At 32.9% G+C, this 18707-nt stretch overlaps 1 protein-coding gene across 2 annotated transcripts; it reads right to left on the bottom strand.

Moving 5' to 3' along the window:
* Positions 1–856: 856 nt before the first annotated feature.
* On the bottom strand, positions 857–15821 carry Dnaaf5 (Dynein axonemal assembly factor 5). 2 transcript variants are annotated; one of them, XM_088230389.1, is made up of 13 exons: positions 15049–15821; positions 11249–11432; positions 10798–10943; positions 9652–9726; positions 8978–9135; positions 7587–7790; positions 7349–7499; positions 7017–7181; positions 6622–6813; positions 6098–6252; positions 4549–4741; positions 2793–2984; positions 857–1176 (listed from the first exon to the last, which is right to left on the bottom strand). In XM_088230389.1, exons 1-13 carry the CDS (start codon positions 15686–15688, stop codon positions 1046–1048), a joined length of 2586 nt encoding a protein of 861 aa, XP_088086515.1. In that variant the 5' UTR covers positions 15689–15821; the 3' UTR covers positions 857–1045. The 2 variants fall into 2 exon arrangements, with proteins under 2 accessions (XP_088086515.1, XP_088086516.1); XM_088230390.1 differs by lacking the exon at positions 15049–15821 and adding an exon at positions 13642–13816.
* Between the last annotated feature and the right edge of the window lie 2886 nt (positions 15822–18707).

The following is an 18707-nucleotide window of genomic DNA, read 5'->3' as shown; positions in this document are numbered from 1 at the left end:
TAAACAGATTTGAGCGCGAGCAGCCCAGACCAATGAATTGTGAAAATTTGCGGGAATAGTTATTTTTTTTTGTATCCATAATATTGCACTTTCAATACCAACCAGCTCTGCCTGGAAGACTGAACACTCATTTCCAAGCTTTAGTTTTCACTGGTCTATATCTTCGTGTTCTTTGTAGACAACGAAGGCCGCTCCAACATGTCCATTCAGTTGCTGCCATCAGTGTAGACATGGATAAAGCCAGTTTGAGTTGATGATAGCGTATTTGTATTTTCCTCTAGAATCACTTGTATTAGCGGGATGTGGTAGTGAGCGATATTCAACTCAGCGCTGACATATATGGTCATTTGGAAATATTTTGCTTACTCCACTACGTTTCGTTTCATTCAAAGATACGATTTCAGCAATTTTGAGATCTATGGGCTCAAGATCTGCAATTGTCATTTAGTGGCGTTGATTTCATGAAATTTTCTCAGTTTTATGAATATTAGGTATCTGCGGGATATTGAGCTACTATCCAGTATCCGGCCGGATACCGGAAATCTGGTTCATCTCTAATAAATATCTTATCAGTGCACATATATATATGAATGCATGTATATGTGTCGTTACGAATGTGTATCCACTTAGTGTATACTTTATGAATGCATTAGTATGCCAACAACACGGAATTTCTACGAGGCAAGTTAACAGGCATAGGTTGTTCCTGGTTGTTTCGCTATAAGCTGTCATTGTATTCCGTCAATTTATGTACTTTGTGTGATTAATTATGAATAACATGCATTTTCAAGTTAAAAATTTGATCAAAGGACCTGAAAAATAAGAATGGTCGTATAACCTAAAAAAAAAGACTCAATAATTTCAAAACGCTTGTTTATTTTTAATTGATTATTGTTCCCAAAGAAATTGAATATGTTTGATTATTAATAATGTATGCATAATATCATATGATGTTAAAATAAAATAATTTTGTGAGTAAGGAAATTGTTCTAAGCCAAAGAAAAAAATAAACTTTTGGTCAATTTTATTTCAGCAAGGAATTACTCTAAATGGATAAACTTTCTAGATATTTCTCGAGAGTTTTGAGCGCCACTTTATTTCTGAAGACGTTCATTTTAGCGCCGACTTTTTTTTTCAGCAATTCAGGGTGAATTCTCGACAATTCTATCAAAGCACCTGGAAATAAAATAAAAAAGTGAAATGATTACTATTTTCAATTAATGTTAGAGGAGTGCTAAAGACTAAAATATCTAATGGCAGATGTTGGAATGAGTGAATATGACTTCGCAAAAAACATAATTTAAGGGTTAAATGTCATATCTTTATAATAATTTGTAAATTGTCACAATATACACCTCTTTACTTTAAAATGCGTAGTATTATAAAGTATTACAAAGGGTGGATTGCGGAAACTATAGAACTATCAGCTTTTTGAGCGCTGTTGGAAAGATTTATGGCAGAATACTGATTGAGAGAGTAAGAAAAGTGACTAAAGATAGAGTGTGGGATATTCAAAGTAGATTTATGAATGGAAGAGGATGTATGGATAAAATATTTGCTCTGCAAAATATGACAGAAAAGTTTCTGGCTAAATACCGGAAACTTTTCTGCGCATTTTTCGATCTGCAAAAGGCATTTGATAGAGTTGACAGAGAGAAATTGTGGAAGGTTTTATCGGAGTATGGAGTGAATGGTAACCTGACAAGGGATATTGCGTCTCTGTTCAAGGACAGCACAGCATGGTGAAGGTGATTGGGTCATTCAAATCATGGTTTAACATTTCTAAAGGAGTCAAACAGGGATGTGTAATGTCACCATGGTTGTTCAACATATACATCGATAACTGTATAAAAGAACTGAAAGATTTAAGAATGGGAGAAAAAATGCGTGGTATAACTGTTAACTGTCTTCTGTATGCGGATGATGTCGTGCTTCTTGCTAGCAGCAAAGAAGACCTGCAATACTTGGTAACAAAAGTCTACGATGTCTGCAAGAAAAGCAATTTGCTTATGAATGTTGATAAATCGAAAGTGATGGTTTTTGAAAGGGACGAAAATATAACTAAATGTGAGATCATTGTGAACGGAGATATTCTGAATCAGGTAGAAGAATTTGTGTATCTGGGAGGTATGTTTACTAGGGATGGAAAGACCGAGAAAGATATTGAAAGGAGGGTGAGTGCCGGGAGCAGGTTGAATGGTGCACTGAAATCTACTTTGGCAAACAAATGTTTATTGCAGGAGGCTGAACTAGCAGTTCACAATGGAGTTCTAGTGCCAACTCTAATGTATGGGAGCAAAGTATGGAATTGGAAAAATGATGATGAAAGTAGGTTAAATGCTGTCGAAATGCGATCCCTCAGGTGAATGTGTGGTAAAATGATGTATGATAGGTGCAGAAATGTCAAGATCCGTGAACTGTGTAAGGCTGAGATATGCATTATCGGCAGAATCAAGAAAGGGGTGTTGCGTTAGTTTGGACATGTAGAGCAAATGGACAACGAAAGAACGGTTAGAAGAATCTACGATGCGAATGTTGATGGATGCAGAAAACGAGGAAGACCGAGAAAGACAGGCACGATCAAGCCCATTAAATACTTGAAGATGGACATGTCAAAAGTAGGAATAATCGGCATGTGCATGAGAAGATATATGAATGTAGAGGAAGCGAGATCTGTATGCAAAGATAGAGTGATATGGCATTCTATCCTCTCTGCCTACCCCTAGGGAGAAACGGCGTGATGGTTTGTTTGTTTTTAAAGTCTGGAAAAATGGCAGGTATGAAAAACTTACCTAATATCAAGGATTGGAATGCTTCATCTGAATCATCCAAATGTATGAGCATACTGCCGTAGACCGCTTCCAAGTGAGCGCTGAATGTTCCGATGTCATAAGGCAGGGGTCGGGACACAAACAGGACTTGGAGAGTCTGAACGGAAGCTCGGCGGACCTTCTGGTTGCTATCGTCAAGGCACTTCATGACAACTGTTAGACACAAAATAGGAAGAATATATTGAGAACCAATGTAAAATAAATAAAAATGACAAGTTTGTCGTAGGCACGGGACATCCCAGTGAGGACACGCCATTCTTTTTTATGTATTGTATTAAATAAAAAATATATACATACATTATATTTATTTACATATTTACAATTTTTTTGTTTACATTTGTTACATTTTTTATTACATAATATTTATCACTTTATTTATTTATGAAAATGAAAAATTCCAGATAGGCATGTCCCGCGCGTGGGTATACTAAATCGACAATACATTATGAAATCTATGGTGTAGATGCATTTATAAATACATAAAAAAAACATGTAAAATAAAAATTGAAAGTTACTTTCTGGATTTAAAAAAAAATACGAGTAAGTGGAAAATATGAAATAAAAAAATAGATGTAGAGTAAAAATTATTGAAATAAAGTTAGATAATTTAACTAAGAATAAATACGAAAGCAAATAAGAAGTTTACCTGGAAAAGAAAACATTGACATTTATATTTTTGACCCAGTTTATAAATGAATTATTAGAAGAAGAGAGGGTTAAATGATTATTTTTCGTTGTCTTTAAAGTAGGAGTTATACAGTTAAGGGGCAAGGACATTTGCATTATTAGCAAACGTAGTGCGCAGACATAATATATAAAGTAGTGGCTGCAGAAGTTGTGAATGTGTCATCCTCACAAACACACAAGCAAACTATCACGTCGATCTCCGCAAGGGTAGGCTGTGAGGATAGAACACCATTTCATTATATCTTTATCTACAGATCTCGCTTCCTCTACGTTCATATATTTTCTCATGCATCCGCGCCGATTATTCCGACTTGACATGTCCATCTTCAAGTATTTGTCGGATTTGGTCATGCTATGTCTTTCCCGGTCGTCCTCGATTTCTGTATCCATCAACATTCGCATCGTAAATCTTTTAAGCCATTCTTTCGTTGACCATTCGCCCTACACATCCAAACCAACGCAGTACTCCTTTCTTGATTTTGTTAATAATGCTCATCTCAACCTTACATAATGTACGGATCTTGACATTTGTGCACCTATTGTACATAGTTTTACCACACATTTGCCGCAGATATTGCATTTCAACAACATTCATCATACTTTCGTGCTTGGTTTTCCAATTCCACACTTTGCTCCCATACATAAGAGTCAGCACCAGAACTCCATTGTGAACTGCTTATTATGAATTATTTGTATAAATTATTTGCCAAGGTTATTTTAAGTGCACCGTTCACTCTTTTCTAGACACTGACCCTCCTTTCAATGTCTTTCCATTCCTAGTAAACATACTTCCCAGATATGGAAATTCCTCTACCTGTTTCAGTATAACCTCATTCACATTTATATATATGTACTTTTAAAAAATAAAAAATTGGTATGCAGTCACACAAAAAAGTAATAAGTATGTATATACAAAATATATATATTTAAGTGCAGTAGTAGTAATACTAATAAAAAAACAATATTTAAATACATGTCAACGCGGTAAACTTGAATTAAAATAAAATATTATAATACAGTTCATGAGTACCAGGATATGTTTTGTGCAAGTGGTCATGAGTCAGACAGTCTTTCTTTTTTCCCATTTTGGCTATGTAATAAATGGCTCTTAAAGCATAAAGCATCGTCACTTTAGAATTGTCACTAACAAGTCCTATAAGAAGCGGCAATAATTTCTCAATATATGGCTCCAAGCTTTCTTTGGTAAGGAAAAATTCTAATGTCTGGAAAAGAGAATAAGTAAAATGTTAAAAAATATATTAAAATAGAGAAAAGTGAAAAATGCTTTAAAAAACAATATTTTATCAAACATTCAAGTATCTAATAATCTTAATGTACCACCACATAATATTTAAATGGTAGAATTGGCTCTGGCTGGAATAAAATCTATAATATTAATAGTCATATATTATTATTATATACAAGCAGAAAGAACTTCAAAGTAACTGTATTTTTTTTATCCGACTAGATTAAGGAGAATATTTAATGCAAGGCAATGAAAATGATTATTTAAAAAAAAACCATTTCATATATTAAAACGGACTACATAATACGATGTAACAAGTATTTGCAAAGGCAATAAGTAAATTGCTGTAAACTTGGCAAGGAGAAATGAGAAGTTATGTTTATGCGCTGAAAAATTGTTAACGAAAGTGAATAAAATTGTAAATATGTACTACAAACCAATTTATTATTCATATACGCCCAGGTGGCTCTTATGATACACAGTTCAAATATACATAAAGTATAATCATATATCAACAGTTATAAAACAAATAATAATAATTTTATTTTATTAATTTTTCACGCCCATAAGGCTTTTGCATACATGGAAGTTATATAAAACATGAGTATATAAAAAACATAAAATTTAAAAAATACAATATAAAGCAATAAAAGATAGAACTGTGTTTAGAAGTAAAGTTGGTATAAAAAAAGAAGACGAGTATATAAACAACATAAATTGAAGTAATTGTAAACAAAGGGATTGAAGAGAAAGGAAAACACACATTATAAATGTGGAGAATTGAGGTTATGATATTGAACAGTAATTTTGGGCAATCTATTAGAGTGCAGGCCACCTTGTGCCTTAGAGTTAAATCAGTAACTGTCCTACTGGTGGAGAGCAATGGTAACCTTCCTCAGGCGCCAAAGTTTAGTAGCAAATTTAATGTATGGGTTCACCCTTTTTTAACTAAATCTAGCGTAAAAACTTCCGCTGAGCTTCTAAGTTGAGAAAGTTGCAGCTGTACAAAGGACTCCATACTGACGATGCATATTCCAGTTGTGATCACACCAGAACACAATGCAGGGATTTGATTGAAATAATGCGGCTAAAACGAGCTGTATTATGGATAATGAAGCCCAGCATCTGCATAGCCTTTTTGGCAATTGTCATTTTATAAGGCTCATTTTTAATATAACGATAATAACAGAAGCTTTTAGAGTATTTTGTGTAAATGTATTAGTTTGACATATAAAATAAATAAATACTTTTCCAATAAATATTTCTTAAATCATATTTTTCTAATAGCTTAATTTGAGTTTACTATCAATCAAGAGAGAAGAAGTTTCTTTACCACAAAACTAGCATTTTTTTCAAAGCTAAAGTCGTTAGTTTCTTGGCCGAAAAAATTATCGTCTTGTAATACGGCACACAGACAACATACTGCAGCTGTACGTATGGCTTCTTCTGTCTTCCCTGCCTTCCAAACTAAATTTGGGACAATTATATCTAAAAACAACCAAATAAAGAAAATATGTAAAACAAGAGTAACAAATAAAAGGCCAGAATTAGTATTTGCTCATATTCAGTTGAATTGTTATATATCTTAGAAAATTGACATAAAAACCCTCTAATTTAAACAATAAAACAGATTTAAGTTGTTGGTCTACTTTGAAATGCGTTGCTTTTATACATCTTCAAGTAAAAATAGGTCCAGTAATTAATTATCAAGTCTCAAAAATAAATGTTGTCAATTATCAACATCAATATAATATCACAATTATTATTTACAGCTATTTTCTATCATTTTCTATAATACATATGTACATTTTCACAGACTTATTGAGAGAGTATAAAAGAAAATAAATAAAATGGTACCTTCCACAACAATGGTCAAAAATTTCAACATGTGTTCACTTGAGCTCAGTTGAAAGGTAACCGATTTACTAAGGAGAACGGAAGAAAGGTTTGTGAATAGTCTGAGTTTTACTTCGGGATCAATTTCTTTGGAATTAAGTGCTTCAACTAACAGTGGAGATATTATGTGAAGGTTCAAACCTAAAGCGGGACCTAAAACAAATTGAGAATGATTTTGCTAAAGAGTACAAACAAATGAATGTTAAATGCACAATATTATAAGTTAATATGTAATACACTTTTTTATTCAATCAAAAATAAATACCACAGGTTTGAAAACAGCATTATACGCATTACAATAATTGTTGCATATGGTGTATTTATTTAATAAGAAAATAAAGTGTTTTTTTTTTTACCTGTATGTATCAATACCGTATCCAAAATGCATTTTTCTGGCGTAGATTGGATCCACATGTTGGCATCATTGTTTATGCTTCCTAATATATTCGATATATATTTATAGAACAAATCATTCACATGTTTTCCACATTTAATAGTGCTTCTCAGTTCTTCCAGTAAACCTAAAGATAGTGAAACAATGAGCAATTAATATATTATCTATTAATATATAAAATGATAGTTTTACAATAAATATTACTGAAAGTTTGATAGTATGTATCAATAATTCATAACTAAGTATTTTTAATGTTTCTTTGTTAGTACTAAAAATATTTTTTTTATATCTTACACAGAGCTTTATGTTCAATCTCCGTTTCCGACGGCATGGAATAAACGGTAAAAATTATATTAAATAATTCTTGACCCACATAGTAGCAATCTTCTGCACAAACATGTAAAAAACTTTCACAAGCATTCAACAAGTTTAACTGGTATTTTTGCTAAAAAAAAAATGAGAAGGGATTATACAATTTATAGAATAAAATAAAATAGTCGTACTTTAAAATTGAATTGACGGTATAATTTACCTTTCTGCCTCTACAGATGTCTGGGCACGCGAGTTTCCTCGTGATTTTTTTAAGGTAAACATCTTTAAGTATCTCAGACTTTGTTCCCTTGATTATATTAGCTAGAACTCCTAAACAAGGTTCACTGCCTATTTCTGTTTTCAAAAGTTTCCACCATATTTTAGGCTCCACAAAGTATCCGAGAAGTTCAGATGCACGATAAATCTATTCAAATAAGTCATATTTAAAGATAACAATTTTGCACAAGAGAAGAAGTACTAGCATAGAGGGTAGAGAGCCAAGTACGACACATGTATCCAAACATTCATGTTATATCTTTAACATGCTCTTCAATAATACTAAAATTTGATAAGACCATTTTAAGGTTTTCATTTATTTTATAATAACAAATCTTTTTTTGCCATCCTATTCTAATATCACCATTCTACGTACATGTATTTGTTTTACCGCGCTATAATCCCATCGTCTGCAAGACCACACCATACTAGTGAACCTTTCTAAATATAATACAGATTGGAGCGGAAAGAGCGCCCCGATTCGGGAGGTCAATAAAAATCAAACTAATGTACATTCAGGAAAAAAAATATTTGTGTATTTTATATAGTATACTACAGTTTTGAGTTAGGCGGGTTAGGAAATATTACATCCGACAAGTGGCAGCCTTTATTGTTGGTACACCAATTCAGAATCTCCTAGGAGTTTTCAATTGCTCTGCGGGTCATGCCTGCCAGTATAGCGGCGACTTTACGAGTCGCCACCATCAGATTCCCTATTGTTCTAGGACAATTTTTAAGGATATCTGAATTTTCTTAACATTCAGAGCCGATAGCCCTAGAGTGATTTTGCGCTGACCTACGATTAGCTTGCAAAATGGAATATCTCACTGTATCTTACTATTCCTTTTGCCGGGCGAAGGTGGCCAGGAGATCTTTTTAATATACAACATGTTTCCCTGAAGTTCGTCATCCATCTGTAAGTTGTTTTTTTTATATCTGGAATGGGGTTACGTCGAACAAGTTTAAAATGGACACGAAATACTCGCCGCGTAGCGATCAGCAAAATGCTATTTTTAATAAACTCTTCCAAAAACAAAACCACGGTGCTCATCTGACCAAACCATGGTGTTAATTGAAGACTATATAACCCCACCTTTTAAATGACACCCTCCCCACTCCTCTAATCCCAATATATATATATATCTTTCTGCCCTATTCGGTGTAATCGTACCAGATTTGCATTTTCTTTGGGTTTCATCATTCATAACCTTGTCATATTATGTTGATTCCCAGAGAGATTGCATTTCAATCATAGTAATTTTGTTTTTGTCTTTCCTCTGGAAGTTTCATGTTACTTTTACTAATTGTAATTAGAAGACTTATATGTGTACGTACCTCGGATACAACTTTGCATTCCGTATCCCGAGCTCCAACTAAGAGGCAATGGACTGTTGCAGCTGAATGTTGTAAAATGGATTGTTCAGCGCACAGCACCAACCAAGATAAAAGCTGAGCAGACCGTAACTTACTGTCAATTTGCCAACCACCTAATTCTAAAACAATATTTATTTGATATCATAATATGTATCATCATTTCCTTATATATATATATATATATTATTATACATCTCAAAGAGAATGCAAAATGTTATACCAAATGCAGTTTATCTGCTTATTTATTGCAAAAAGTAAAGATTATCAGTCTTACGCTTTAGATACCAGTTCAGGGACTATACTATATCGTACCAAAAAAACAATATTTAAAATTAATGTTTTATGTTAACCTTTATGGGAATCAAACCATAGATTTTAAACATGATGAACTATAAATTTTATGGACAATTAACAAACAATTGCGTATTGCAAGATGATTTAAATAGATATTATGTTATTAAAGTGAGTGTAAATATTAGTTTAAATAATAACTGTAATATAAGCTAACTTAAGAACTAAAAAAAATAAATCAACAATAACATTTTATATATTATACTGCATATTGAACACAGTAAGCCTAAAAAGGCATGCAAACAATATAGATACTTGGTCAAAAATTCATAGTTCATAGTTACCTCTAGTTATTGCCGGGATAATTTTGCCAATATTTCTTTCCACAAGAGTTCTACACCCTAAATTAGGACGGTTTGCTGCAATAAAAGAAAAAAAAAACATTAATTTCACATACATAATTCAAAATTATACATCAGCTTGCCCCCCACATACCGCACACCGCATCTGAGGACATAAGTCTCCTTGGGGGTGCTCACATACACTGAAAAATTGCTCGCTGCCTGACGAGAAAAGCTGCCCAAAGGAGCTCTTTGTAATCTGGTAGCCTTGGCATCTTTGATCTAAAAGAAGGTAATCCAGAAGTATATTATGTACACTTTATTGGATTGTGGAAAAGAGACTGGTATTAAATTGATTGGACATGATCAATTCGCCGAAATTATTGCAAAACTTTTTGAAAGCCTAGAAATTCTTTTTGGAAGTCACCAGATCTGTACATCCGAAAGGACCTATAACAGGGTCACGGAGAGTAGCGAAAAGCTTCACTCGGTGTTCGTAGAGAGGGGGTAAGGGACAAGACTACAGGATGTGTTCAGAAGATTGATTAGGATATTCACAGCAAAGGGGAAACAACAATACTAAAAACAAATAAAATTTAATGAAATTTACCATGACCTGATAAAAATTGGGCAGTCCAGTGATTTGGGATAACCCAAGAAACGCTGACAGATTGAGAAAAAAAAAAGGTGATTACTCTCCCTGGAGGGGAAGATTCCCATCGAGATTGCCAAGTATCAAGAAGAGCATTTAAAGACAAAAAAAATGTCTGGTTGAGATATTCCTTCAGTTGAGAGTAGACAGACGTAGGCAATAACGGAGGTATGCTTTCTTTATAAGTGGAAATTTGCGGATCGTCGCTGGACTTCCAGATCCAAAGGTGACAAGGCTATTAGAACCGGGAGTGCTTCCGTTGAGCATGTCCTATATGCTCTAGCAAGAGCCAGGAGAGGTTTCCTTTGTCCACTTAAAATAATTTGCCTAAAATATTGCAATTCACATCACAAGTCAAGTAAAAATAATAGTGTAGAACCTAAACGTCAAGGTATTATGTATTATTTATCAAAAAAAGATTGAAAGATATGTATACCGAGAGAAATATGAAATTTTAGACACGAACTAATTTTTCCACGCACTTAAACTTGACTTACTTTCTTTAGGATAATGTTCTGGAAACTGTCGCATAAAATCCATTTGCGGTTTTAAATCCTCTTCATATTCAATCATAAACTTCTTCCCAACTTTATCCCAAACTTCTGCAGTTTCAAGTCGAATGTCTTCAATTACATCACTTAAACTGAAAAGTAAGATTGGTGAAATGGCATTTTAAACATAAATAAAAGCGCTTGACTTATTTATTACTGTTTTAATATTAACTAGCGACATGGTTTTGTTGTTACTAATCGGGCGAGGTCGGCAAGACTAGGAAATATAATAAACATTATGCTACAAAAAGAGAAGATTTTATGATTAACTAAAAATGGCTGAAAAGTAATATAATTTTGTAAAACGTTCTTTGAACTGTAAATAATGAAACAAATAAACAGGTTACTACACTACAATTGAATTTTAACTTATAAATAAATAACATAATTTTCATACCCTGTTAACAATAGTGGAATCATCCTATGCCAGTAGGAACAGCGATCTTTGTGGTGCAACATCCATTCTCCGACTTCTCTTATTACTTGTAGTCTAACACTTGGAATCTCATCAAACAGTTTCTCTGCCATCGGTGTGATGGAATCCTCAAAACATTTATGGTTTCCATTTGAAACGACTGCACCTGTAAATTGAAAAATTATATTAATGTTCAGTGTAACAGTTTAACTTTCAGTGGTAGAATGAAAACCGTACAAAAAAAACAATGTATTACAAAATTATTTTAATTTTCAAGTAGAAAGAATAAGTACTTGGGCGGACTTTTTGCTAAAAGCAATATCTTCCAGCCAACCAATAAACAGACTGGTTAAAAGAAGAGTTGGTCAAAAATTTGTACTAAAAAACAATATATATATCAAAACAGACATACACAAAAAAACTTAATTTATTAAAAATAACAGCTGTTTTTTTAATGGGGAGACAAGGCTTGCACATGTTAACTGAAATAAAAGTACATTATTTATTTTATTTATTAATGATTTATTTATTAATGATTACATTATGTTATGCATATTAAAAGGATGAGGAATGCGGAATTAGGTGATGAGTTTGGAAAAGAAAGAAAGACAAATCAAGGAAATAAAATTAATAAAAATATATATTTACAAAAACAGTAAAATTAAGGGAGGTCAGGATTCTAAGGATATATGGTAATGTTTCAGGCATTTCTTGAAGATGGCTAGAGAAGGTGCTTTTTTGTATGAAGAGGTAACTCATTCCAAAGTCTGGCACCTAGAGCAGAAAAGGAATAGCTGGAAAATGATGTGCTATGTCGAGGAATGGAAAGTGTTCTCTCCCGAGAAGAGCGAAGCAAAAGACCATGATCAGAAAGGTAAATGAAATTCTCAGTAAGATATTCTGAAGAACACTATAAAGAAGTGAGAGAGGTTGAAAGTTTATGCGCTGATAAAAACGAAACCACTTGAGTTCAGAGCGAAAGGATGATACATGGTCATACTTTTTGAGATTAAAAATAAAGCGGATATTTCGATTCTTGGATTCTGCAAACGTTCCAGACGATCTATGAGTTCCGTATTGGCGTCAAGATAGCAAATATTAGCATCGCACAGAGAAGACGGTAGAATAGATTGGGACAGATTTTTTTTGGTTGTGGTTGGAAGAAAATTCTCAAGACTTTTCAGCGAATGGAGGGTGCGATAAAACTTCTTCCCAACCTCAGTAATCTGTTCTTGCCAGGATAGGTGTTGGTCCATAATAATGCTGAGATTTTTTACTGTTTTTGTGAAAGGAATTCCATTCTGGTCGATTGCCAAGGTAAGATTACAAAGATTGAAAAAATAATTACTATACCTCATAAAATAAAAAGGTATGCGAATGCAATATGTATGCTTTATATTTGTGTATTTAATTGTATTTTTACATTTAATGTACACTTAATTTTTTTTCTTTTCTTCTCTTTTGGGCTATAACTGTTTTTTTTTTTTATTTCTTCAATATAGTTTTTTTTTATTTATAGGAAAAATATTCGTAAACCATGTTTGCCGCAACAAATCGGTTTCTTAGAACAGGCATTTGCCCATATAGGAACCGATTGCAACATTAGGCGTATTAATATTTCCGGCTTGCCGACCCTTCATATACTGAGCCTACTCCTAGTACTAGCAGAATTTTGCCAGAGTGTTTTTTGTGCCATTTTGTAACATTGTATGTATAAACTAATAAATAAATAATAATAATAATAATAATAATAATACTGCCTAAACAATATAATAAAATAACACATCTACTAATGAACAAATAAGATGAAATAATATTTGCATGCTTATTAACATTGCGGTGGAATGTAATAATTTAAAAGTCTAATAAAACAGAAGACAAAAATGTCATTTAATAAAAATTTGGAGGTATAAAATAAATTAAACACGTAATAAAACAATATAAAAATTAATCTGTAAAAACTATACATATATACAAAAACCAACACCTGTTTTTATCTACAACTCAGTTGGTTTCTATCTATAAATAAATAAAATTATTTTAGTCGAAAGGAATAAATATTGATAAAATTTAATGAATTATTATTTTGGAAAGAGTTTTACAATTTACTCATGAAATATACAAATCATGGTTCACTGAGATTATATTATTATGTGTCAGTTTTTACATAAAGATTTCACTCAATGTTCATTGTTGTTATTTTAAACATTTTGCCACTGTTAACATAATAAATATAATATGTTTAATGTTACTAAAAAATTGCTCGAAAAGGTGTTTAAAAAAAACATGTTTTTTGCTTAGAACACGGAGGTTTAATAAAATTATCTTTGTACTTATATAAATAATATGCAATGAATGCATCACACATTACTTACCATCAAGTTTATGGCTGAATTGGCCTATAGTAATATTAAACACAATTTTGAATAATGAATACAAATAAGAAAACATAAACATCTTCTGATTTCAGTATTAGTGTTTTTATGCATTTAATTTTAATTTCTGAAAATTAAATCACCGTGTTTCACCGAGAAACACAAATATAGAACTGTAACACAAGTACATTTATGTGTCTACTAACTTACTAATACCAACTACCAACTGCAAACTGTCAAGTCAACAAATAATGTTACTGGAAATATTTCAACTACCTACTTGCATTCCAGGCAGATAAATTACATGTAGGTAATTTATTTTAACTTAATACGAGTAGGCTAATAAAGAATTTTGAAATTTCAGACGGCAATATCCCAGCACAAGAATAAGGAATGTGAAGAGTATTTGTACTTTGTAAAACGATATGTGTATGTGATATAAGTTACATAAGTACTATGTTGGTTTGGCAAGATAAACATGACACGAAAACCATTGTTTGTGATGAAGAAGTTTAGTCTGTCAAAACATTTTTACTGGACTTATTTACTGATTTCCCTTCTCAGGATTCAGATTCAGCCACCGAGTCAAACACACTTCTCCAGGAACTATGTCGGATTTCATTTTTTTCTTGACAAAATTTTGTAGAGGGTTGAAGTCAATAAAAAAAATACACATTAAAAGAAATTATATACACATATTTATGTTGTAGTATTTTTTATTGAAATTAGTTTTAATAGAATCTAGAATCCTTAAAATTTATTAATAAATTAACCACTGATGTAATTGTAGACGAAGAACTAAAACTTGAAAAAAGAAATAGTAAACATGGACACAATACGAGAATATCAGAACAATATCATATACAAAATTCTAAAAGGAGACAAGGACAATCGAGACTAATAAACCAGGGACTGAAATTATACAATAGACTACCAAACAAAACAAAACGAAACTCAGGATTTCAAAAATATTATCATTAACAATACAATGAGAATTTTAAAAAGAAAAAGTATTTTGTTAAATGAAAGTAATCTGTAAGGGTTAATAAATAAATAAATTTCAAACATATATTTTAAAAAAAACACCTCTTAACAGTTTATAACAAAGCCACAGAATTCTAAACGGTTATAAGTTCAAAAAAATATATGGGGTGGGTGAACAGAAATATGTTATTCTTCTTAATGTTCAACTACCAATACGGACCTAGGAAAATTGATTGGTAATTCATATGAACATAATTATATTTATATATCTGACACTCCGGAACATGGATATAAACCAGTGGAGTGGCCACATCCACAAAAAAGTAATATGTAATTTGCAAAATATTTTAATAAATAATTATGTAAAATGTTCGAGTGTTTCTCGTTGTTATTTTAATTCGATAAGTAAATTAATTCTCTTACCAATACATTGAACAGCTGTGACTCTTACACGTTGATGCTGATGTGAGAAATTACTTATTACGGGCTTCACAAAGCTCTCACACTGCATGTGAAAATCAATTCTGATTGCGTTAGACAACAAAATTATTGTTTTGCAAGTCTCCACCTTGACTTTGGAATACACATCTGTAGCGGTCTTGACCAAAATATTTGTGAAATCGTTGAAGAATGCAGTGAGATATTTGGTGGTGTTGTACTTTAAAATTATGTTTTTAACCAGAATTACGAGTTTAAGTCTTAATTCTTCGGATCCCTCGATGATTTCCGCCATACCAATTCTTTTAGCAATAACAGGAATTATATAAGTCAGATAATAATCGTTGAGAGGAAGGTATTCAATAAATTGGGAAATAATATCAACTGACAAATCCCTACAAACTTCTGTTTTATCTGAAAAACATCTCAGTATGCAAGTATAAATCAAGGGAAATATTCTGACAAGTTCCGATGCATCAGTACTTCTTATGTCGTCCAATTCCTTGAGGATTTTTTCTAGAACTCTTTTTCGATCGGTCTTCACATCACTTTTCAAATCGTCCAAACATTGAGTGAGGTTAATTCTTTCTTCAAAGGTTAAGACTGCATCCCCTTCGATAGCCATTTTGAGAACAAAAATATTTGATGAGCTAGTTAAAACTTAATAACTGAGATGTATCCTAAGGTACGGTAAAAGTAAATCACGCCCGCAACCGAGACGCCATTTGTTGTAAATAAACAAACGTCATTGTATTTCTGTTGTCATGGAATTTTATTCATAGATTTATAGACATGACGTTGTCTAGCCAATTCTAGTTTTTTTTATATTGTTATTTGGCTATAATTCATCAAATTTATACAGCCATTAAAATAATGAATCGAAGGGTATGCTATTTTTTATGGCTAATCTAATTATTGTAATTACCGATGAAACTAGTCGAATGAAAGTAGTCGACTACATTCGATGGGTAAATGTAGTCGAATGAATTCACTCAGAATACTGGGTAGCCTCCTCCCAAGCCAAGGGTAAACATCTTTTCCAACTTAAACTAAATGTAACAGAAAAGCCTTGGTTTTCCAAAGTGATTCTGAACAAGTTTGAGACATCCTCTATATGCAGAATGCGCATTGGGCACTGCTGCAATGGTTCTCACCTGTTCAGAATCCATGTCCGGGACTCTACCATTTGCGAATGTCAGCTAGATGAGGAAGATATAAACCATATTTTTTTGGATGCCCCATTAATGATTGTTGTCCTGATTTCCTATCCGACCTCTCTGATATTAATATTCCATTCCCTATTCATATTCCAACTCTCCTGCCCCCACCGAATAAACGTGTATTTAAAATTCTATGTAAATATCTAGTTGTAAATGGTGTAAAGCTGTAAATATGTTTTATTATTATATATATGTATATATTATATTAAATACTAACATACCAACTTGCGCATTCAGAATTACTTTGGAAAACCAAGGCTTTTCTATTACATTTGGCTTCAGTTGGAAAAGATGTCTACTCTTGGCTTGGGAGGAGGCTACCCAATATTTTTGCCATGTGCAAAGTTGCTTCTCCTTCGTCATAACAAGGAGATCATCACCTAGTGGTAGTAAATTACTATAGGCAGGATCCCCGGAGTGGACCGCCTCCTTTGCTAACGCGTCCACGTTTTCGTTCCCGGGAATACCACAATGGCTAGGGATCCAGGAAATAACAATAGTTTTATTGGATGCCTCTGATAAAGAAAGAAGAAATCGAGTTTCCACGCAGAGCTCATTCCTCGGGATAAGAGGATGGAGGGGATTTGATTTTTTGTAAAGCACTCAAGGAATCCGACAGAATAAGGAACTTGCTATATTGTGAGCTTAAGGCGTACTTGACAGCTTATCGGATTGCGATACATTCTACGGTAAATACAGATGCATTCTTGTGCAATTTGTACAATCTTTGAAAGTTGCTGTCTTCACAATATATAGCCGCACCCGTATGGGTTGGCAAATCTGACCGAGATCCATCAGTGTAGATAATTTTCCAACCTATCCACCTTGACGACCGAATACGGTTGAATGTACACCGGGGCTGTAGGTGGCTTTCGACTCCGAATGTGAGTTCAATACTTGGGGCATAAATATAAACTTTAAATAGAAAACGATAAATGGGAAGAAGGTCTTTAAGATTAATGCTAGATTCGAAAGATGTGTATAAATGAAAACTGTTGACTAGTAAAGGGGGTGGTTTATGAAACCAAAAAGATGAGGATGTCACGCAGTCAGAGAGAAACGGTACCTTTTTGAGGAGCAGGTTGTTTTTTTGGACAGAGAATTTTAGAAGAAATCTATCCGCCAAGTATTGTCTTCTTATACTTTGGTTTTATTTAACTTTTTGTACATAATGTTATTTGTACATAGGCGGGCTTATTGCCAAATGGCAATTTCTTTCAACCAACCAATAAAATAAAAGTTTTATTTTTATAATTCAAGTTACAGAACATATTCAATAGAATAAAAAGATTAAGAAGCTAAAGATACTCGTATATAAAAATAGAAATAAACGTATTTGTTTATAAATTACTTTAAATAGAAACTATTACTCAATGGGAAAAAGGAAAAAAAGAGGAAAGAGGAAAAAGGAAACGAGGAGAGATTAAGGAAGAGAAAAGAGATGTTTCTTCAGACGTGATTTAAACAGAGATAATGTAGTAACATCTTTGATGGTGGATGGGAGATGATTCCTCAGTCGAGCCGCATGGACACTATATGAGTTAGAGATGAAAGAGGAATTGTGGATGGGTATTAAGAGAGTACCTTGAGAATTAGAACGAAGAGGTAAACCATGAACTGATAAGCGTTGAAATTTTTTCACGCAGGTATATAGGAGCGTTAGGACTATGAAGTACATTGAACAGAAGTGAGAGAGAGTGATAGTCTCTCCGCTGTCTAATTTTGAGCCATTTCAGTTGCCTACGATAATCAGAAATGTGGTCATATTTCCTAAGACCAAAAATGTACCTTATGCATGTATTCTGAAGTCGTTCAAGTTTATCGAGTTGCTCACAGCTTAAATTAGTCATGGAAACATCAGCGTACTCTAGAATGGGTAGTAGTAATGCTTGTACAAGGGCGCATTTAGTATTAATGGGTAAGAATTTTTGCAACCTTCTAAGTGAGTGTAGACTGAAAAATATTTTGCGGCTTAATTCATTAGTATGAGCTCGCCAGCAGAGATGTTCATCCATTTGTACTCCTAGATTTTTTACAGATTTCCTGTATTGAATATTGGTACCATTGACAATAAGATAATTAATTGAAGGTACGTCTAGCTTACTAAGCAATAAGTATTTGACTACCCGCAAACATAATTTGTGTTTTAGATGGGTTTATTAGTAAACCATGCTCTTTTGTCCACGTTGACACGCAATTTAGTGTATTAGACATTGATTCTATTGCTTTGCTGGTGTTTTCAGGTCTGTAATGAAGATATAATTGTAAATCATCTGCATAGAGATAATATGAACAATTGAGACAATCTGCAATCGGATTAATAAACAGGGAAAATAGTAATGGTGATAAAACTCCACCTTGAGGTACTCCAGCGGCAATATCAACCCACTCCGATTGATGATCTGGTGTTTTGATGAACTGTTG

Source organism: Micrasema longulum, unplaced genomic scaffold, assembly GCF_059751315.1.
Source record: "Micrasema longulum isolate JH-2025_06_02 unplaced genomic scaffold, ASM5975131v1 h1tg000755l, whole genome shotgun sequence".
Taxonomy (NCBI): Eukaryota; Metazoa; Arthropoda; class Insecta; order Trichoptera; family Brachycentridae; genus Micrasema; species Micrasema longulum.
This window is presented reverse-complemented; position numbering and strand designations above follow the sequence as displayed.